We start from the raw sequence: 22,524 nt of genomic DNA, 5'->3' as shown, positions 1-22,524 counted from the left end.
TGGTGGTTAAAAACAACTAATTGTTTTAGAATAGCATCACCTCTCCTGCCCCCGTGCCACCCTCCCTCCTCAAAAGTAGTCACTTTCTCCATTTCCATCCTTGCTTTCCTCTAGCTGAAAGAGTGCATAAGTTTGATGGCCCTTAGTATTACAAGGATGTGTCACATGGTTTTCTATCCTAAACCCCATTTCTCCACCCCCCCCCCCCCCAAAAAAAGTCCCACTTCAGTCATCACTAAAAGAAACTCAATTAAATATAATCTGAAAAATCCCAAACTATAATAGAAGGGTTTTTTGTGCTGAAAATTAGTTGCTAGGATTGCAACACACTTTGGCAGATCCTCCTTCAAATTTGTGGTTATTGTTCCACAGCAACAATCAAAAATTAGGTGGACACCACCCACTTATCTCCATTAGGCAGCATATGTGTGGTCAACTATAAAGCAAGCTTGCTAGTGTTACATCAGTTAAGAATAGCAGAAGGCCAACTGGTATGTTAGGATTGGAGAGCTAATAAGGATGAGAAATAATCTGATGATTTTTCCTTTCAAGTGCAAATACTACTATGGAAAGTCTGACTGAAAGCAGTACCCACAAAGTTTCATTTAGTACATACCGGTTTGTTTGCACGGTTACTGTTTGTCCTCCCCATCTGGCTCACTGTGGTACTCTGCAACGTACAAACTCTTGTCAATACTCCCAGGGATGGGCTTGATCTCTGTTCCGAGTTGCTCCTCAATGGCCTTTAGATTAAAGCGATCATCGTACGTGATGAGGTTGATTGCCAGCCCCAGGTGGCCAAACCGTCCTGCAGACAGACAAACATTCCTCAAAATAAAAACTAGGTACATGCGGCAGCAGTAATGTCTCTATTTTGGGGCAAACGCCTGGGTTCTAGACATACCTGCATGTCATAATCTAACTGAACAGGTTGATTAACGATATCTAAACTGGAATTAAGAGAGCTAGCAGTTTAAAGCATTGCCTCTATTCCAGGATACAGCAGTGGTTATGTTGCAGAACTGTAACAGGAGGCCGGAAATAATAGCTTGAATCAGTTTCAAGTTCAGTTTGAATCCTACAGCAGTAGAGATAAGAAATAGCGAGACACATGCTCACAGATTAAAAGGAGCTGAGAGAGAAGCACAAGAGCTAAATGCTAGGTAAGGTGTTAATGGGAATTGTGTACAGCTGAAAGAGGGGTTGGCTGTACAGGCAGCAACCCATACAAAGCAAGATCTTGGTGATGGTGGGATGAGGGATGTAAGGTACCCAGGTAGAAAATGAGTTGCAGTAAGCAAGCAGGATCATCTGTACTCAAGAGGTTAGCAATTTTGCTGTGTGCACGTGGTGGGGGGAGGGGTGAAAAGAGGAGAGAATCTGAAATAAAAAAATCTATGACAATTCAAGGTTAGTCGCACAAAATTCAGGGAGGATGTTTCCTCTGGTTAAGAGTCTACATCCAGGACCATGCAATCTTAGGACATAGGGTAGCTACGTAGAACTCAAGACAAAAAAATTTTTTTTTTCATTTAAAGACAGCAAATCTGTGGAAGTTTCTAACAGATTGCAGTTGGGGGGGGGGGGGGGGGGCGCAAGTCATCAAATGCATTCAAAGAGAGACATTTTAAGAAAAGGCATGAAGTGATATGGGTCGGAAGCAAGAATATGACATTAAAAATCTGCCATGATTCTAGAGTCAGTTGTACAGCACAAAATAGATCCTTTGGTCCAACTCATCCATGCTGACCAGTATTCATCTTGGACAGAGGAGCAGGTTTGACACACCAGATGACTGACTCTTGGTTACTATATTCCTATTAGTGTCAGCGAATGGACGTATAGGAGTCTGATTTCAATTTTAAGTGAGTGCACTTTGAACTGGTTAAAAATCATGCCCTTGGAAAAAAGGTTCACAAAAGAAGGCAACTCCAAATTCCCCAATCTCAACTAAAAAGGCACTACCAGAAAACAAACACAGACAAACTCTTTCCCAAAGGAGAGAAAAAGTGAAGTTAGCAGATACCTCAGTGTACAGTAACCTCCTGGGAAGTAGAGAGCATCCTCGAGTTCATGTTATCTAGGGAAATAAATAGGCTTTACCCTCACCTGATCTGCCAATTCGATGTAGATAGGTCTCTGCAATCTTTGGGAAATCAAAGTTTATTACAACATTCACAGCTTGGATATCAATACCACGAGTGAACAGATCTGAAAAGTTAAAAAGAGACATTTGGCTGAAAAACCTGCCTTGAATTTTCTTCAAGTTTACACATAACACAGTTCAGTCAGAGGCACTGGTAACCAACATGAAAAATGATTCATGACCACTCTCCTCTTCCCTGCAAAGGTATATCCAGTTGCATCTGGCCCAACTGCACTATTTGCATTCATTAACTTAGCAGCTTTCCAAACTAAGAAATAAACTGTAAATGAGATCAGTTTCCTTGATTTAAATATCATCCAGGTATTAAAATTATAGTTAGTACTTTTTTTCCCACGTATTTAACTGGTTCAGCAGCATCTTAATTCACCAATAGTAAAAAGAAAAATTCAGCTAGGCCAGCATGCACATTTTCCTCTTGAAACTGAGCACATTAGGAAACTCAGCTTCTCGTTCCACTGGGAGATGCAGTCTGGAAGGATTAACTTTCCCTACTGATTTTCCTTCCTATGACTGAAGGCACATCCAAATGTTTCTGTAATAAGTGTGCAGAACTACATAACCCAAGAAAAACCAAACAAAATTCTCACTTTGCATGGGTGATTATAAAACACATTGGGAAGTTTAATACATACCAGTGCAAACCAAATTGCGGCACATTCCATTTCTAAAATCATGGAACACACGGTTACGATGCTCCTGCCAAAATAAAACAAACTCATCTTACTAAAAAAAAGTTAAATCTTTGCAAGAGTTCAAGGTTACATGCAAAATGACCTAATTTTTTTTTAAAAAGTTAGTTTTGTAATAGTTTCTAGTCCAAGGGATCTAACTACTACAAAAAGGTGAAAGCCATGAAAAGGTATTCAGAGGCTTTTACCGCCCTCTTCCCACTATTATGCTACAAAAACATCAGACAAGTTCTCACTCCAACTAACTATTCAGCAATACCTTCTACAAGTACCGTTTTTCAGGACAGTTGGGACTCAGTTTTAAAAGATGCTGCAGTCAACTATCCTAACAAGTTAGTTAAATGGTAGCGAGTAAATACTAGAGAATGCCAGGTGCCTGTTGGACGATGGCTTTAAAAAGCTTAGCACAATCTATAAGTTTACAAAAGAAGAATGGCAAAGGAGGAACAGCAAGTTACTTGGAGCATGAAAATTAAATTTAACTTAAGAGTTTAGTTTTAGATGCAAGTCAGAAGAAAAAAAAAAGAAAAGCGATAAGCAAACTCAGTTTTCCCCTCTAAATACAAGTCTCATTAGTGGGACTGTAGCTGTAGAATAAACTTACATGACCACGATGAGTTAAGGGATAGACAATTATTTTCTAATAAATCTTGGTAAAACTCAAAGTGCAGCAGCTAAATTTACAATATTGTTTCAACATGGAGAAGTCCTTTTAAACTCCAAATCCTTTTTATGAACTCACCTGCCTCATTTTAGCATGAATGTAAAAACAGGAGTAACCCAACTGGGAAATTTTCTTAGCCAGCAGCTCCACTCGTTGGGAGGAGTTGCAGAATATAATTGACTGGTTAATCTGAAGCTAAAACAAAACAAAAAAAAAGTTTGTTAATACAATAGTTGAAACCAGTATATGTATATTGATCTACTGAGCTATGACCTTTCCTATTTAATACTGGCAGTTATGCAGCCAGCCTGATGGACCAAAAAAAATAGTGGAGAACAGTGACTGGCCTTAAGTGCTCAACTTCTCCCTCGCATCACAACAGGACTTTAAAGTGCTCTTACAATTCCAAGGAGGATATAGATTTACATTGGTAACACTCAATTCCCTGAAAGCAGCAGCTGAAAGAAGAGTCAAAAAGCCCAATTCCCAAATCAGATTGATTGCTGCCTTTGGGATATTAAAATATAGACATCTGGTAAAGACAGGCAAACTCCCTGCTCTTTAAATTGAGCTGTGGAACAAACAGGACCTAATCATTCAAAGAAAAAAAAAGAAAAAAAATAGTCACGACATCTCTAACAAGGATCATGATAAACAGAAACATCAGATTGCACCATGAACAAGTTTCAATTACAGCCATTAAAGTGGCTGAAGATCAGGTTAATAGTCAACTACACAATTATGAAAATACGTTGCTTACCCTAGAGAAGAGAGTGTTGAGACAGTGCACTTTCTGCCGTTCTGTAACATAGGCATAGTACTGGGTTACTCCTTTCAGTGTCAGCTCTTCCATCAGGTTAATTTCATATGGTTTCTGCAAATGTGAATTCTGCAGAGAGAAAATTAGAGCACCACTATTCCATATCATTTAACATCATTCCTCATGATATACTGATTAGCAAGGTTAGATCTCACTGAATACAGGGAGAACTAGCCATTTAGATACAGAACTGGCTCAAAGGTAGAAGACAGAGGGTGGTGGAGGGCTGTTTTTCAGACTGGAGGTCTGTGACCAGTGGAGTGCCACAAGGATCAGTGCTGGGTCCACTACTTTTCATCATTTATATAAATGATCTGGATAGGAATGTAGAAGGTATAGTTAGTTAGTTTGCAGAGGTGTGGTGGACAACAGGATCTTGATCAGATAGGCTAATGGGCTGAGGTGGCAGATGGAGTTTAATTTAGATAAATGTGAGGGGTTGCATTTTGGAAAAGCAAATCTTAGCAGGACTGATACACTTAATGGTAAGGTCAGAGGGAGTGTTACTGAACAAAAAGAGACCTTGGAGTGCAGGCTCATAGCTCCTTGAAAGTAGAGTTACAGGTAGATAAGTTAAAGCGGCATTTGGTAGGCTTTCCTTTATTGGTCAGAGCATAGAGTATAGGAGTTGGAGGTCATGTTGCAACTGTACAGGACATTGGTTAGACTACTTTTGGAATAGTGTGCGCAATTCTGGTGTCCTTCATATCGGAAAGGAGTCCAGAGCTAGGCGACATAGGTTTCGGATGAGGGGAAAGATATAAAAAGAGACCCAAGAGGCAATTTTCTCACAAGGGGTGGAGAGTGTATGGAATGGGGAAGTGGTGGAAACTGGTACAATTGCATTATTTAAAAAGGCATCTGGATGAGTATGTGATTAGGAAGGTTTAGAGGGATATGGGCCAAGAGCTGGCAAATGGGACTAGATTGGGATATCTGGTTGGCATGGACAAGTTGGAACAAAGGGTCACTTTCTGTGCAGCACATCTCTATGATTCTATCCAAATTTAATGGACACTTTCTCAAAGCTTTATTCAATTTAAAAAAAAACCAAAGCAAAGGGAGAACATTTCCACTGTATAAGCAGGGGAGTTCTGATCAGTTGGCATTTGAAATCTTAGTAGAAAGATGACTGTGGACAATGCACTAGTTAGAGCAGCTCACCAGTAACAGTCCAGCTTTAAACTTTGTAGCAGACAGGTTTACTCGGTCGTTGGTGAGAAATGAACTGGAGAATGGTTGCTTTTTTGCAATGAAACACAGGCTGTGTGCACATTCTGCCTGTGGAAAATAGGTGACCACCAGTGGTACATTTGTGATTGCAATGCCTTGACCAAAGCCACTCACTCAGGTCTCATTTAAAGTGCAATCATGGTGTGTGTGCGCCTGAGTGTGGGGAAGGAGGAAGAGAAGACAGAAACCCTGTAGTTGAAACAGTCCAAATAAAAACTTGTGAAACTAATTGGAGGGAGTGGGGAAGAGAGAAAGAACACAAGGGTATATATTTGTACAAGAGTGGACAGCAAGTCAGTATACACTAATATAAAACAGCAGTAACTGTGGGTCAAGGAGGAAACAAAATTTTTTGAAAAGCAAATTAATGGCTCCTTGGCTGCATAGTATTCACAACAAAAATGCATTAACAGCACAAACAAATTAATGGTTAATCTTTTGTGCTGTTAAACCTCACCCCCACCTCCCCCAATCAGTATCTACATGGTGAGAAGAATAAAATCAGACCAGAGAGGGGGCATGGAAAGAAGGAACAGAGAAAGGCAGTATATTAAACATAGGTGAATTTAAACTTCATGTAAATTGGAACAGTCAAGATTTTCAGAAGCAGCCAAGAAGAATTAATAGTGTCTGAAAAGAATATGCAGTTGATCCAACTAGGAAGGTGGTTTTTTGGAACAGATGTCGGTAATGAGGCAGGTTTAATAAAGTGTCGAAAAAATAGATTCTCTTGAAAACAGTGACCATGATACATTAGAATTGAACAGTGAGGGAGGAACTTGGGTCACAAATAATTGTGCTAAAGTCAAATAAAGGGTAATTGCAAACAAATAAGTTAGCTATCTGGAATGGACTGGGAAAGGAATTTAGGTGCAAAGGCTGATGAGAAACAATGGCAGATATTTTTTAAAAAAATTCATGGCTCAGAGCAAATATATATCCCAGGTGATCAAAGAGGATCCAAGGAAGAGGATAAGCCATCCAAGGTTAATCAGAGAAGTTGAGGCAAGCACCAAATTGAAAGCAAAAACAAAAATGTGGCAAACATTAGTGGGAAGGAGGAATGGGAAGTTATTAAAATCACCAAAAACTAAAAAAAAGGGACAAATAAATTTTACGGGTAGATTTGCAAGTAATATCAATATGGACAGCAAGAGTTTTTTTTTTAAAAAATGAAAGAAAGGAATTAAAGTGAACAATTATATGTTTACTGTTACCTATCCACCATCCTCCCTTTAAAGTTGCACAAATGTAATCTTAGCGAGCTTGTGACTCAAACCATCACAGCTTCCTTTTAGATTCAAGTCCCTAGTCACAATGAACTACATCGCTCATCTTGATGAGGAACCTTGTACCTCTTTCCCAAGGAGCCTCGCACACCAAGACTATTATTTCTTTTGCATTACACAATACCCAATGTAGGATGCCTGTTCTGTATTTGATTCAACATATTGACCTTGAAAACCAGCCAGTGTAAATCCCAGAAATTGCTCCTCTACAGTACGGTTATTGATTTCATTTAACCAATCTATATGCAGATTAAATTTACCATATTTACAGATGTAAATTTTATGCATGCATCACAACTGCCTGCTTAAATTTCTTTCCCAATATTACCACTACAGTTTAAGTGTCTAAATACAATCCACTGTCTTGTTCTGTCCTTTGCTGTTTGAGCTCTATACATTCCACTTCACAGCTAATATGCTTCCTTACGGTGCATTAATTTTCTATAATTGGTAATACAACTTCACCTTTCTCTTTTGCTTGCCATTCCTAAAAAACCTCCAGATATTCAATTCCCATCCTTAATCACCTTGTAGCCATGACACACTAATCCCAACTATATCATACCATTTAGATAGAACATAGAACAATACAGCGCAGAACAGGCCCTTCGGCCCTCTATGTTGTGCCGACCTGTGAACTATTCTCAGCTCATTCCCCTGCACTATCCCAATCTAAGGATGGTATAATTTTTTTTTTAAGATGAGATTACAGTGTGGAAACAGGCCCTTCGGTCCAACAAGTCCACACCGACCAGCCAAAGCGCAACCCACCCATACCCTACATTTACCCCTTACCTAACACTACGGGCAATTTAGCATGGCCAATTCACCTGGCCTGCACATCTTTGTGACTGTGGGAGGAAACTGGAGCACCCGGAGGAAACCCACGCAGACACGGGGAGAACGTGCAAACTCCACACAGTCACCCGAGGCGGGAATTGAACCCGGGTCTCTGGCACTGAGGCAGCAGTGCTAACCACTGTGCCACCGTGCCACCCACGTTTTGCTGCAACTATTCAAGTCGGGCCACATTTGGAATACGGTGTACAATTTTGGGCCCCTCTTTAAGTCTCCCTAATGTGGCTGAGTTGACTACATTAGATTTATTTGCACAATCAATTCATTCACTGTAGGCCAGTTATCTTAGAGTCTTACTGGGAAAATTAGGTTATAACAATGTAATAGCAGAGCATTTAGATGTACATAATCTAAATCAAGCAGATTCAGCACTGCTTCAAAAAAAAAATCACATCTGGTAAGTTTCTAGAAGAATTCCTCTAACAGTAACAATAGGGATAGATAATGGGGAAGCAGTAATTGGAAAATATTTGGATTTTTGATAAGAAATACAAGGCAACATAATCAAAGATAACAGCCAGCGTTGAGTTAGTATAGAAGATCAGCTAACTAATAGAACACATTTGAGTTAAGGGGGTCATTTTCATGATGGCAATCTGTAACTAATGGATTGCCACAGGGATGGGGCTAGGGTAATTATTTAAATATTTATGATTTGGATGAGGGAGTGAACATACAATAGTCAAGTAGACAAAACTTGGCAGATTGAATGTAATGTGGGAAAATGTGAAGTTGTACAATTTAGCAGGAAGAGGAGGAGTTAAATATTACTGGGATTTGGAAGCCTGTGTGCTCAAATCAAAAAAAGTGGGTAATCTGGAAGGTAAACAGGCTGTTGCCTGTTGTTTCAAAAGGAAAATGGAGTAAAGCAGAGATGTTTTGCTGCAACTATTCAAGTCGGGCCACATCTGGAATACGGTGTACAATTTTGGGCCCCTCTTTAAAGAAAAAATATACATTTGAGACAGTCGAGAGAATTCACATGGGTAAACCTAGGAATAGAGGAACATTTTATAGACAGAATTGGAGTAGGTTAGGCCTGTACTCATTGGAATACAGATGAATGAGGAGACTTTATTGAAGGAAGGATCACTAGGATAGGTGTGGAAAGGCTGTTTGTGGGAGAGTTTGGGACCAGAGGAAATAATCTCAGAACAAGGATCACCCCTTTCAGATTGAGATGAAGAATTTCTTGAGGGTGGTGAATCTTTGGAATTCTTTACTGCTGAGGACTGCCAAAGGCTGAGCCATTAAGTATATTCAAGAATTCATAGAATTGCTACAGCGTGGAAGGTCATTTGGCCCAATGAGTCACACTGACACTCCAAAGGGTATCCCAGCCAAACCCACCCTCCTGCCCTATCACCATTATCTTGCATTTACAATGGCGAATCCACCCAACCTGTACATGTTTGGACTGTGGAAAGAGACATGGGGAGAACATGCAAACTCCACACAGACACTCATCCAAGGCCAGAATCAAACTTAAGTCTCTGGCACTGAGGCAGCAGTACTAACCACTGAACCACTATGTCACCTCAAGACTGAAACACATTCTTAAAATCAGCAAGGAAACCAAGACTGATGGGGAAAGAAAAAAACAGAACTGTGGAGCCAAACATCAGATCAGCTTTGATATCATTGAATGGATAGAAAAGATTCAGTGGCCTGAATGGCCTATTTCTGCTCCAACATCTTATGGAAAAGCACATACCTAGCCATTTGACAAGACTTAGCCTAACTAAGTGTTGTATCCTATGCATACCATTACAAAAAAAGTTTGATTTTAAGGGGCCTCAACCACTAGAATGTGGTCACAGCTTACTAGCAGAACTTGCAACCCCAACGCTTTAGTTGCCAAGCCCACTAGGGATCATGACTCAAAGTTCAGGAAGCCCTGTCTTAAGGGTTTCAGACTAGTGAAGCCCAACATCTGGGTGCTGGTCTATTTTTGTGAAGGGGTTTGAAAAAACAAAAACTAGGTTCTTTTCAGAACCAGTATAGAGTTGAAACAGCAGGTGACAAGGCCTCCTAGAGCATTAATAGGAATTTGTTTTTATTGTGAAGGTTTATAGCAGATGAGAGAAAACATTAAAGGTATCAGGTGTAGCAGTGAGCAAGTTTTAAAAATAAAGTTCTAAAGCTTTTCGGATTCAGTTTGAACACCCGACTGGTGTTAGATAAACATTTTTTTCCCCCTCCAGGAAAAACCATTACTCAGCAGTTAATGAAACGCTCTCAGGGAAAGAATATAGTTTGAGAAGCTTCCAGACCAGGGAGTTTCATTAGAAAGTTCCACTGGTTATTCAAAGCTGAGAAAGCCCAAGATCTCTGATCCATGGGCATTCAAGGAAAACATTTAATGACTCAAGGAACTGAAAGTAGGTCATTCAGTAGAACCTTCATGTGATAGTAAAATTTCTCTGGTATGATTAACTGTAAAAATAGCAGAGAATAATGTGTCTGTATGTTTTCAAAGCTCTCAACCATTATAGATAGCTAGATAGCTTGGTTTGTGTTTATGGTTTTATTTGCGAATAAGTTTCTGTTCTATCATTAAAATAGAATCTGTAGCCACCTGCTTATTTCTCAGTAAAAGGAAACCAAAATATGATCGTGCAAGCCAGACTTCATTCTAGAATGAAATTGTGTGGTAGAACATCAGCTGATGTTCTAACACAATGATATCAGTGTCTAGTGAAATTGGGCAAATGCAGATGGACAGCAAGACGACAAGATTGTATAATCATGCTCACTGGTTTCATTATCTGTAGTGGGTTCTGGTCACTTACGACAACTACGCTGAGTAACTGAATTAGAGAACCACTGGCCAGTTGGGACCAAGGGGAGAAATGACAAGTTTCTGGTACACAGGCATATTGGATTATGTGGTGGCACTTACCATAAACTTCTGTACACTGAGTGGGAACGTGGCAGAGTAAAGCAAGATTTGTCTGGATCTTGGTAATGTAGAGATTATGTCCTCCATCATCTGCACAAAGTCCTGTGACAGCAATTTGTCTGCCTATGGGAGAGGAAGAGGAGAGAAACAAGTTAACCAGTTAGCTTGCAAAAAACTGATTCAACTAAAAAAGTCTAGCTGAGCCAATAAAGTACCAATGAAGGTCACAGTTTAGTCACTACATGATATTTATAAAAAGAACTACTATCAAGAACTACGAATAGTTCAGTAAGATAGTGGTTAGCCTATAGAGCAGTCTCATGAGGGAGAAAATGAGAACAATTACTGAGAGCAAATAATGAGACATTACCTGTATAAGCATATGGTTGGGAGGAAAATTTTGGTTTCCAAAACTTCAGTATTAGGGTTTTCACCACCTTGCCTTTAAAATATGTGGTTGATTAAAGATTATTTTGTTGTACAGGTTCTTCTATATCAGTGATTGCAACCCATTATAGAAAAACAGCACTTCAAGTGTAGGTGATGTAATTGCATTTGCAGGCAACACATTAAAAATTTTCACTTTAGAAAATGTGTCCTAACTGTTGCCGTTCTGTTCGCCGAGCTGGGAATTTGTGTTACAGGCGTTTCGTCCTGTCTAGTGCTTGGGAGGACTCCTGCAACACAAATTCCCAGCTCGGCGAACAGAACCACAACAACGAGCACCCGAGCTACAAATCTTCTCACAAACTTTGAGTGTCCTAACTCAATTACGTTAGTGAATTTGAGTTAACAAAACGCATGTTATAGCAGAATGTCCTGTATCTCACAATCGTTGAATCATAGAAGACAAAGTTGACAGGAAGTGATCAAATAATAAACAAACAAAATTTCTAAATCTGAGGAGCAAGGCTAATTAAACTAATGGATTCTCTAGGTAATACTGGAGAGCAGCAGCTAAATTTTGAATTAACAATCTTACAGCAAATTACATCATTCTGATACAGGCACTTCCCAGAAGTTACTTTAAACATCCAACAGCAGCTATTTTCTTCTGGCCATTTAAAAACCACAGTGGAAAACATGGTCTCAGACTTTTGAATGTGGGTAACAACACAGAGACCTGAGAAAATCTTATCCTTAAAACAATAGCCACAGTACAATTGTTACTTTTTTTGTTTTTCAAGAAAGTTTCCATTTTGCTTCATAGAATACGTCTTGTCAATCTAGGATTTTATACAATAGTGTTTTTAAGTGTGTATGGCTTCATGGTGAATAAAAGCACCAAATAACTTACAAACTCGCTTCAGTCAAGTGCAAGGAACCTAAATTCAAAAACTGTTACAAAAACAAAAAAGGAAAAGCTAATGGAATTTAGTTTTAAATGTAAAATTCTAATCGTTGCAGTTTTATTGTTACACTATTTAATGGTACATTACCTCATCTAATACAATCATCTGTATGTTGTCCACTTTAGCCAAGCCTTTTTTAATCAAATCAAGGATTCTTCCAGGGGTTGCAATCACCACGTGGACTGTATTTAATGAAACAATAATTAGCACTTTAAAAAGTAGTTATAATTTTAAGCATGCAGAGAACAATACAGAACAAGTCACACCCCACAAATTGAAGCACACCCAACTGCAAAGCTGTAAAAGGGAGCCACGAAATTAAATGCCCATGAATAAGCAGTCAATCTACACAACTGAAATCTTAATGTGTTTTAAGAGGAATCCTGGGTGCCAGTTGAGCAATAAGGTTTGGTACAAAAACAGGACTCTGAAGAACTCAAATGGAGCTTAAATGTCACCTTTGCTTTCTTTCCACAGATGCTGCCAAACCTGGAGAGTTTTTGCTAGCAATTTGATTTTGCTCAACTTCTAGCACCCACAGTTCTTTCAATTTAAAAATAAAAATTTGTAGTTAAGACATACATGCAATTAAAGCTGAAGTGAAAGTTGGAAAGATGGGGGCAAAAAGTTAAAAAAAGGATATTCTGCACTAAATCAGAACAGCGATTTTACTGTTAATTTATACACTGATTAAACACAACGTTAATCTACATGTAACTTCACTCTGGCTCATCCACACTGACTGTACAGGACACTTCTCTTTTTAATCTTTCAAAGTCAAATGTGCTGAGACAGACATTACAATTGCTGTTTCAGTTGTAACTTGACAGTTCTTAAACTCTAGTGATATCTATTGATACATTTTCAAATGAGATGAAAGATCCTTGTGCAAAACAAGAGACTGAAGAAACTGGGGAAAATGATGCTTAAGAGTTTAACCATGCTTAAGTCAGAATGGATATTTTCAGGGAAATTTACAATCAATTTTCTAAACTATTTCTTTAAAACAGAAATTGCTCCTATGGGTGATGCAGTTGCTAGTGATCTATTCAGGATCAGAAGGTTGCAGGTTCAAACACTACTCCAGAACCTGTTGCAAAAATCTTTGGCCACCTCTCAATACTGTAAAAGGGAAGTGTTGTTCTGCTGGAACGGCACATTTTCAGCTGAAAGATTAAATCCAGGTCTAGATCCAGAAAAAGCTTAAAACAACAGATTCAAGACCAACTTCCCGTTATTAGATTTCTGAACAGGCCTCTCAAATTTCAAATGTAATGTTGTTCCAGTGCACATTCTCTGCAGCCATAACAATGTATTCCTTGCTCTGCTTTAATACCCTCATGTACTTGGTATAGTATGATCTGCACATATTACATAAAAAAAACTTTTCACTGTACCTACATCCATGACAATATTAAATCAAATCTCATTCCATCTGCTGCCTTAGAGGAACAGAAAGATTCAATATACCATTTCAAAGAAAAGCAGGGGAGCCTAATCCTAGCTAATATTCATCCCCTATTAGCCCCTCCAACAAATATTAGCTGTAGGTCTGCCACCACTGACTCAGACCTCTGATTGCAAGAGGAGATTCTATTCTTCAGTACTGAAACCTAGATAATCTGAAATTTCATGGTATAATTGCAATTATTGCTAGAAATTAGAATTTCAGATTTTGAAACGTGGGTCAGATCAGAAAGTGATGACATCAGGCTACATACTCACCTGTCTCATCGAGCCTCAGGATGTCATCCCGGAGATTGGTTCCTCCTGTGGTAGCCATCACTTTCACACCACCCATATGCTTGCTGACTTGGATACAGATTTGACTGACTTGCAGTGCCAACTCTCGGGTAGGCACGATTACCATAGCTTGATATACCAATAGCAAAAAAAAAAATCAACCTGGAGTTAGTTATCAATGCAGGCAACATTAAATAGCTACATGCAACAAAACCATGGGAACATTCAAACTTCAAATAGATCACTTAGAATCATTTCATTCCAACAGGGATTCTAAATCCAATTTAAAATGGATTACCTCTGCCATTTCACATTAGAGTCTCAGTACAAAGGTAACCACCATCTATTGTGGTCAGGTTCTACAACAGCTTTTGTTTTACAGACCCAATACTTCCCTTGATCAGTGCCTCTTCCATAATGCTTTAGAAAAGTTAGCAAGCACAAATGGCTTCACTAGCCAGTGCATGCAGCCTGAAACCAAGGCAGTTTCTTATGGTATCCAGAGAAACAACCCTTTAGATCCAAGAATTTTTGGGTCAACATGCTAATGAGAGCAGCAATACTAATAGTCAACCTAGGCTGACCAGCACAACACACTACAGAGATAGAAGGCTACCATTTAAGTCTATTCTGGAGAAATAGTACATTAGACTCGTGACACTAACAGGGAAATGATTTTAATGTCATCATCAATGGTGACTGGATGTTCAAGGCTGGGATGTAAATATTCCACAATATTGTGCACCCTCAAATATTTACATCCAGCCTTGAACATCCAGTCACCATCATTGATGGGATGACCTCAAAACCCTTTCTATCTTAGAGTCACTAGTTTATTTTCTTGCAGTCAAGAACACCTTCAATATATTTTTTTAAAATCACTTTCTTCTGTCATTTACTTCGTTAATATCCAATTTCAGTCCGCTCCTGTCCTTTTCTATTGTCATGAGCTACATTAATAAGGAGAGAGGGGAAAGAAAAAGAAAAGGACCTAATTGGCAACATTTGAGGGTGGAGTGTGTATGGAATGAGCTGCCAGAGGAAGAGGAGGAGGCTGATACAATTACAAAATGCATCTGCGAATAGGAAGGGTTTAGATGGATATGGGCCAAGATTAATTTAGGATATTGGGTCAGTTGGACCGAAGGGTCTGTTTCCATGCTGTAGGAGTCTACAAAGAATTCAGTGCAGCACTGCCTCACTGAGGAAGACTGAACTTGTACTACTTACCAATTTAGTACAAGTGGCAATTTGTGCCAAGGAAAACCAAAACATAACCACAAATAAAAGTAATGATTGATGAAGAAACAAACCTTGAATACAATCTCTTTTCAGGTCCAGCCGTTCAAGTAATGGAATGAGGTAGGCTCCACTTTTACCTGTTCCGTTTTTGGCTCGGGCCAATATATCTCTGCCAGACAACGCAATAGGAATACTCTCCTCCTAAAACAGAAACAGAGGTCAGATTCTCAGTTAAATCATATTTTCCCATTCTTTAATGGGATATTACTATTGCAGGCAAGGCCTGCTATTGCTCCCTCATCCCCAACTGCTAAAAATGGGTAGTTCATTAGATCATTTTAGACGCAAGGTGAGTATCAACCTGGAAACTGGAGTCATGTGCAAGTCAGCTGAGTTAACTGAATTCCTTTGAAAAAAAAAGGGACATTTTATTTTACAACAATGGTAGTTTTATGATCACCATTAGGAGAAAGTGAGGTCTGCAGATGCTGGAGATCAGAGATGGAAATGTGTTGCTGGAAAAACACAGCAGGTCAGGCAGCATCTAGGGAACAGGAGAATCGACGTTTTCGGGCATTCCTGAAGAAGGGCTAATGCCCGAAACGTCGATTCTCCTGTTCCCTAGATGCTGCCTGACCTGCTGCGTTTTTCCAGCAACACATTTCCATCTATGATCACCATTACACAGGTTAATCATTAATTTGAAAATGATTTATTAATCGAATCCAAATTAGTCCAATGCCCAGGTGGGATTGAAGCCCATTTAGCTCTAGATAATCACTCCAGTGACGTTACTGGTCTTCATTTATGACACCTTCACAACAAAGGGCTGTACCAAATGATCTCAAGTTTACAAACAGACATAATGGGTACAATAGGAGAGAGTGTAACAGGGTAGCTGTTATAGGGGACTTTAACTTCCACAGTATTAACTAGGAACACTATAGTTCAAGTAGTTTAGATGGGTCAGTTTTGTCAGTGTGTGCAGGAGGGGTTTTCTGACATATTAGGTAGACAGGCCAACAAGGGGGTACTGGGGAATGAACCCAGCCAGGTGTTAGATTTGGAGATAGGTGAGCACTTTGGTGATAGTGACCACAATTTGGTTATGTTTACATTAGCGATGGAAGGGATAAGTATATACAGCAGGGAAAGTATAACTGGGGGAAAAGGCAATTATGATGTGATTAGGCAAGATTTAGGATGCATAGGATAGGGAGGAAACTGCAGGGGATGGACAATTGAAGTGTGGAGCTTATTCAAGAAACAGCTACTTGCAGGGAGGTAGTTGTTGAGAGACGGAGCCATAGTTTACTAAAGTAGTTGAAGCTCTTCTCAAGAGGAAGGAGGCTTTGTGAGGATGAGGCACAAAGGCTCAGTTAGAGGACTTGAGTGTTAAGTTAGCCAGAAACATTCTAGAGAGGGCGAAGAAGAGCCAGGCATGGACATTAGTAGTTGTTGGCAGATAGGATTATGAAAACTCCAAGGCCTTCTATAGGTATAATCAGGAATAAAAGGAATCACTAGACCAAGATTAAGGCCAAAGATAGTAGTGGGAAGTTGTATGTGGAATCTGAGGACATGGGGACGTGCTACTGAATACTTTTCATCACTATTCACTTTGGAAAAAGGCAATGTTAGGGAGAATACGGAGATACAGGCTACTAGATTAGATAGGATTGCTGTTGACAAAAGAGGTTTTAGCAAATTTGAAAGATCTGAAAATAGATAAGACCCCTGGGCCGGATGGGATTTATCCTTGGATTCTCTGGGAAACCAGGGAAGAGATTGCAGAGCCTTTGGCTTTGATTTTTATGTAGTCATTGTCTACAGAAATAGTGCCAGAAGACTGGAAGATAGCAAATGCTGTTCCCTTGTTTGAGGAGGAGAGTTGGGACAGCCCTGGTAAATATAGGCCCATGAGCCTTACTTCTGTTGTGGGTAAAGTTTGGAAAGGGTTATAAGAGATAGGATTTATAATCATCTGGAAAGGAATGATTTGTGGATGTAGGTTTGCTCGTTGAGCTGGAAGGTTTGTTTTCAGACGTTTCATCACCATACTAGGTAACATCAGTGATAATTTGATTAGGGATAGTCAACATTTTTATTAAAAAGGTAGGTCATGCCTCACTCACCTCAACTTCTTTGAGAAGGTGACAAAAACAGGTGGATGAAGATAAAGCAGTTGATGTGGTGTATATGGACTACAGTAAGACAGTTAATAAGGTTTCACATGCAGGCTATTGCACAAAATATTGAGTTTCGGGATTGAAGATGATTTAGCAGTTTAGATCAGAAATTGGCTAGCTGAAAGACAACAGAGGATGGTAGTTAATGGGAAATGTTCATCCTGGAGCTCAGTGCCTCAAGGATCTGTTTTGGGGCCACTGCTGTTTGTCATTTTTATAAATGACCTGGATGTGAGTGTAGAAGGATGGATTAGTAAATTTGCAAATGACGCCAAAGCATGTAGTGGGTTAGAGGGGTACATATACAAGATGGAGACATATACAAGATGGAGAGCTGGGCTGAGAAGTGGCACATGGAGATTAGTGCAAAAAAGCACGGGATCGTTCACTTCAGAATAAATAACAGGAATGTAGAGTACTGGGCTAATGGTAAAATTCTTGGGAGTGTAGATGAACAGAGATCTGTGTCCAGGTGCATAAATCCCTGAAAACTGCCAATCACGTTGATAGGGTTGTTAAGACAGCATATGGTGGGTTGGCATTTATTGGTAGGGGGACTGAATTGAGTTTCGGAGCCATGAGGTCATGGTTCGGCTGTACAAGATACTGGTTAGGCTGCATCTGGAGTACTGCATACAGTTCTGGTCACCACATTCTAGGAAGGACGTGGAAGCTTTGGAAAGGGTTCAGAGGAGATTTACTAGCAAGTTGCCTGGTATGGAAGGAAGGTCTTATAAGGAAAGGCTGAGGGAACAGAGGCTGTTTTTGTTGGAGAGAAGGAGGTTGAGAGGTGAATTAATTGAGATGTACAAGATAATTAAGGGTTAGATAGGGTAGACAGTGAGAGCCTTTTTCCCTCGGATGGTGAAGGTTAACATAAGGGGACGGATTTAGGACAGACATCAGGGGTAGCTACTTTACTCAGTAGTAGGGAAGTGTAATGGCTTGTCTGCTACAACAGTAAACTCGCCAACACTAAGCCTTTAAATGAGCATTGAACATATACATGGATAATAATAGAACAGTGTAGGTTAGGTGGGGAACAGATTAATTTCACAGGTCGACGCAACAGAGGGCCAAAGGGCCTGCACTTCACTGTGACACACTATGTTCTATGATACAGTAAACACAGCTCTAACCCAGTTTCAATTTCCTTAGTAAAGCTCTCTAGTATCCTGTCAAATAGATTAAAGAAAGTGCTTACACACCTGGATTGGTGACGGTTTCTCCCAGCCCATTTCGAAAATGCCCATTAGCAACTCACGCTTCAAGCAGTAATCTTCAAATTCATTTCCTTTCGTGGCTGTTACATCCTAAACAAAGGCAAGAAACAAGATTGAAAAGTACCCACAGGCACTAAGTGGAGTTATCAAATGCAAGCCAAACAACCCAATTCTGATCTGTATATATGCAAAAATCAGTATATAAAGCATATTTTGTCATTTCATAGAATTAGAATCCCTACACAGTGTTGAAATAGGCCCTTTGGCCCAACAAGTCTACGCTCTGAAGAGTAACCCACCCAGACCCATTGCCATACCCAACTAATACCCCTAACCTGCACGACGGTCAACTTAGCATGGCCAATTCATCTGACCCGCACATCTCTGGATTGTGGGAGGAAACCAAGTGGGCGGCACGGTGGGACAGTGGTTAGCACTGCTGCCTCACAGCGCCAGAGACCTGGGTTCAATTCCCGACTCAGGTGACTGACTGTGTGGAGTTTGCACATTCTCCCCGTGTCTGTGTGGGTTTCCTCTGGGTGCTCCGGTTTCCTCTCAGTCCAAAGATGTGCACGTCGGGTGAATTGGCCATGCTAAATTGCCCGTAGTGTAAGGTAAAGGGGTAAATGTACGGGAATGGGTGGGTTACGCTTCGGCGGGTCGGTGTCGACTTGTTGGGCCGAAGGGCCTGTTTCCATACTAAGTAATCTAATCTAATCTAATCTTTACACTGGGAGAATGTGCAAACTCCACTCAGACAGTCGCCCAAGGCTAGAATCGAACCCAGGTCCCGAGCACTGAGGCAGCTGTGCCAACCACACTGTCCTCTTACCGTTGACTGCTTTGCCTATGGTTCAATTGTAGATACTATAACCTACTTACACGGATTAAAACAAACTCTTAAAGTGAGCTAAATCCAGGACTGGAATTAAGGAGTGGTATCTGAAACTGACATTCTGAAGACAAAGATAATATAACTGCCTTACTGCTCAGTCAACAAAATCTACGAGTTTTTCAGAAGTAGAATTTCACATGCTTCAAACTATACGATGCACTTAAATCTAGGAAGTAAATATCTCAATTACTTATAACCATACCATTAGAAAGTTAAAAATCACAATACCAAGTTCTTGTCTAACAGGTTCATTTAAAAAAGTACAAGCTTTCAGAGCAATTTTATGATTTTTAAACTTTGTCCACCCCAGTCCAACACTGGCACCGCCATATCATGCTTACCAATAGAGACCGCAATATCAAATTCAGCACCTTGCTAATGCTAACACAACGGCCAAGTTCTCCTAGCAGTCACTGCAGTCAGAAGTGCACAAACTGAACAGAAACTAACCACCCTTTTTGTAAGATGTATAAAGAACAAATAATTGAAGTTTAGGCTTGCTATCTTCAAAATCATCCAAATCCTTTGATTTATACATACTCCATCAATGCTGTTCTAGTACCACATTATCAATTCTCCCAATTTTACTTGCAGTTTCAAGTGAATGTTCTGTATACAATTAAGTTGAAGAGAAACATCAGCATCACACTCCTTTCCCCCACCACCTATTTGCACAAGATAAAGCACTGACATAGCAACTAAGCAATCCTCATTGAAGTGAATGACAAATTTGCCTATTCAAAAGCATTGAAACTATGCCACATTGCATAAGATGATAATAGAGTATGACAAATCAACAAACTAATTTTTCTCCATTTATGAAAAATGTAGAAGGATTAGAAGTGAGCACATCATGACATGGGAACTAGAGTCCAAACTTCCTTTTGAGCACAGTGATAACAGCAGTGACTGAATTTGACATAGCAACTAAGCAATCCTCATTGAAGTGAATGACAAATTTGCCTATTCAAAAGCATTGAAACTATGCCACATTGCATAAGATGATAATAGAGTATGACAAAGCAACAAACTAATTTTTCTCCATTTATGAAAAGTGTAGAAGGATTAGAAGTGAGCACATCATGACATGGGAACTAGAGTCCAAACTTCCTTTTGAGCAGTGATAACAGCAGTGACTGAATTTCTAACATTAGGAGTGGCATTATTACTAGCATGCCAAAACACATTTCCACATTCACAGACAAATTCTCCAGTGCAAATGAAATAGTTTAGTATAAAAAAAAAGGGAGAGGAATTATAATCAGAATCTGAAATCAAGAGGTTTGTGTCTCTATAATATTTGGTTGGCAGAGGGGTTAAGGAAGAAAACAAAAAGGGGTTTATCTTGAAAATAAACCTCAATCACTATAATCATAGTTAACATTGCAATGATTAACAATTTCTTTAAAAAGGTACAAACAGACCAGAGTTTAAACAATTCCAAGTAGAGATCAGATGGAATTTTATTCTCCCTTACCGAAGTTTTCATCCTCCTGTCTTTTGGAGGTAATTTTAAACTTTTCTTCCAGTCATCACCTGGTCTGAGTGAAAAAAATTACATAAATATTTACATATTTAAAAAGGGGCACACAATCAAACTATACCAGAATAAGACAGTAGGTATTCAGGAAATTTGATGCAAAGTGGGAATTTGTGCAGAGGGAGGCAAGAGGGGATGTTAAAATTTATTGCAAGAACTTACAATATGCTCAGATGAATAGAGGTTGAAGGTGCTCTTGTAAGGACTCTTTCAAAGTCAGGAATTTTTGAGCAAGTTATTTTTAAAAATGGACATTTTCTGGTGCTAGGTTACTACAAATGGTTTAGAGTGACAGGGTAATTTGAGCAAGTAAAATACAGGTATTCAACAAGCGTTGCCACCTAGTCAAGGACATGAGCACAAATATTACTAGCTGCGCAAGTTTGAGCTTTAAGTTTAGGACTTCCAGTTGCATCAGAGGTGAAAGCTACAAGGATAGCATAGTCAGAGAAGTGGTGACACCACAGATTAAGGGCACATAGGCAGATAGCCACATAATACTGGAACTATAACAGATATGGCTCGAGAAAAGACAGAGCTGGATGTTGAATGGTCCTTAAAACAAATGTGTTCAATAAGTGAAAAAAAAAGGTGGATGGCAGTACTGATCGAGTAGAGCACTGCAGTGCTGCAGAAAGAGTTCTTCAACAGCTTCAGAGAACGAAAATACTAAGGATGCATTAGAAGAACGACTCCAAAATCACATCTGAAGACAGACACAAAAATAGGTACTCTAGAAGAGACAGAAAAGTGTTTATGACAAGTGTCAAGTAGAAAATAGATTTGAGAACAAAGATGAATACGGGCTCAGAGGAGGTGAATAAGCAAATAAGTGTCAAAAGAACGACCAGCAGCTAACAAAAAAGGAAGCCAAAAAAGTCTAAAGACGTATATACAGTTAAAAAAAGGTTAGAGAAAAGTTGGACTGACTGAAAAGGGATTTAATCATGGCCGAGGTGCATTTTAAAAAAAAAGGACCTTATTGTTATCTTTCCTAAGGAAACAGTTGGGGCCCAGGCACGGTGACAAGGGAAGATATGCACACACTAGAAGAGCTGTTAATTGGTGAGGAGGAGGCAGTGATAGACTGCCAATATTTAAAATTGACAAGGTATCAGGGTTGGATGAGATGCATCCAATATTAGAGGAAAGTTAATGAAATTCGCAAAAGACCCCAGAAATCTTTCAAACTTGTTTAGATTCAGGAGATGGTGCCACAAGACTGGGAGAATTCCAAATACTGTCAATAAAGAGTGTGAAACTGGTAAAAGCACAGCAGAGAAGTGAAAAGAGAGTGGAGCGGATAGGTGGGAAGGACAGACAGGTTGGGTCAGGTTAAAAAGGGGTGGAGTGGAGAGGGAGGGATGAGGTGGGGAGTGAGGAGATTTGGAAGCTGTTGAATTCTATGTTAAGGCCCTATGGCTCGAAGCTCCAGAAGACGATAAGGTGCTTTTCTTTCAGTTTGCATGTGACTTTATTTTAAACAGTGGTGGCAGCCCAGGATGGACATGTCATCAGGGGGCTGAAATGGCTGGCTGCCAGACAGACAATGGGGTTGACTGGAACCTATGCGCCCTAAACACTCTGAACTGGTTACTGAGTTTGCGCTCAGTCTCTGATGTAGAGGAGACCATACCCGGAGCAAATCAAGTTAAAGAAAAAGCATTTGAATCTGCCAAAATTGAAGATTCTTTATGACCTTGGACAGCCATGGGAGG

General features: G+C 39.7%; 1 protein-coding gene across 2 annotated transcripts in view; it reads right to left on the bottom strand.

Moving 5' to 3' along the window:
• Positions 1-22,524, bottom strand: part of LOC122541118 (probable ATP-dependent RNA helicase ddx6) — a 41,765-nt gene that overhangs the window by 5,174 nt on the left and 14,067 nt on the right. For both annotated transcript variants that reach the window (XM_043677712.1, XM_043677711.1), the window contains exons 3-13: positions 20,744-20,807; positions 18,357-18,461; positions 15,031-15,160; positions 13,700-13,846; positions 12,062-12,156; positions 10,623-10,745; positions 4,281-4,409; positions 3,599-3,715; positions 2,800-2,863; positions 2,110-2,211; positions 617-808 (exon numbers count right to left, since the gene is read on the bottom strand). In XM_043677712.1, coding sequence (XP_043533647.1) covers positions 633-808; positions 2,110-2,211; positions 2,800-2,863; positions 3,599-3,715; positions 4,281-4,409; positions 10,623-10,745; positions 12,062-12,156; positions 13,700-13,846; positions 15,031-15,160; positions 18,357-18,461; positions 20,744-20,807 — 1,252 coding nt within the window. In that variant the 3' untranslated portion in view covers positions 617-632. The remainder of the gene's footprint in view (positions 1-616; positions 809-2,109; positions 2,212-2,799; positions 2,864-3,598; positions 3,716-4,280; positions 4,410-10,622; positions 10,746-12,061; positions 12,157-13,699; positions 13,847-15,030; positions 15,161-18,356; positions 18,462-20,743; positions 20,808-22,524) is intronic.

Source organism: Chiloscyllium plagiosum, chromosome 36 (genome assembly GCF_004010195.1).
Source record: "Chiloscyllium plagiosum isolate BGI_BamShark_2017 chromosome 36, ASM401019v2, whole genome shotgun sequence".
NCBI classification, from domain to species: Eukaryota; Metazoa; Chordata; class Chondrichthyes; order Orectolobiformes; family Hemiscylliidae; genus Chiloscyllium; species Chiloscyllium plagiosum.
This window is presented reverse-complemented; position numbering and strand designations above follow the sequence as displayed.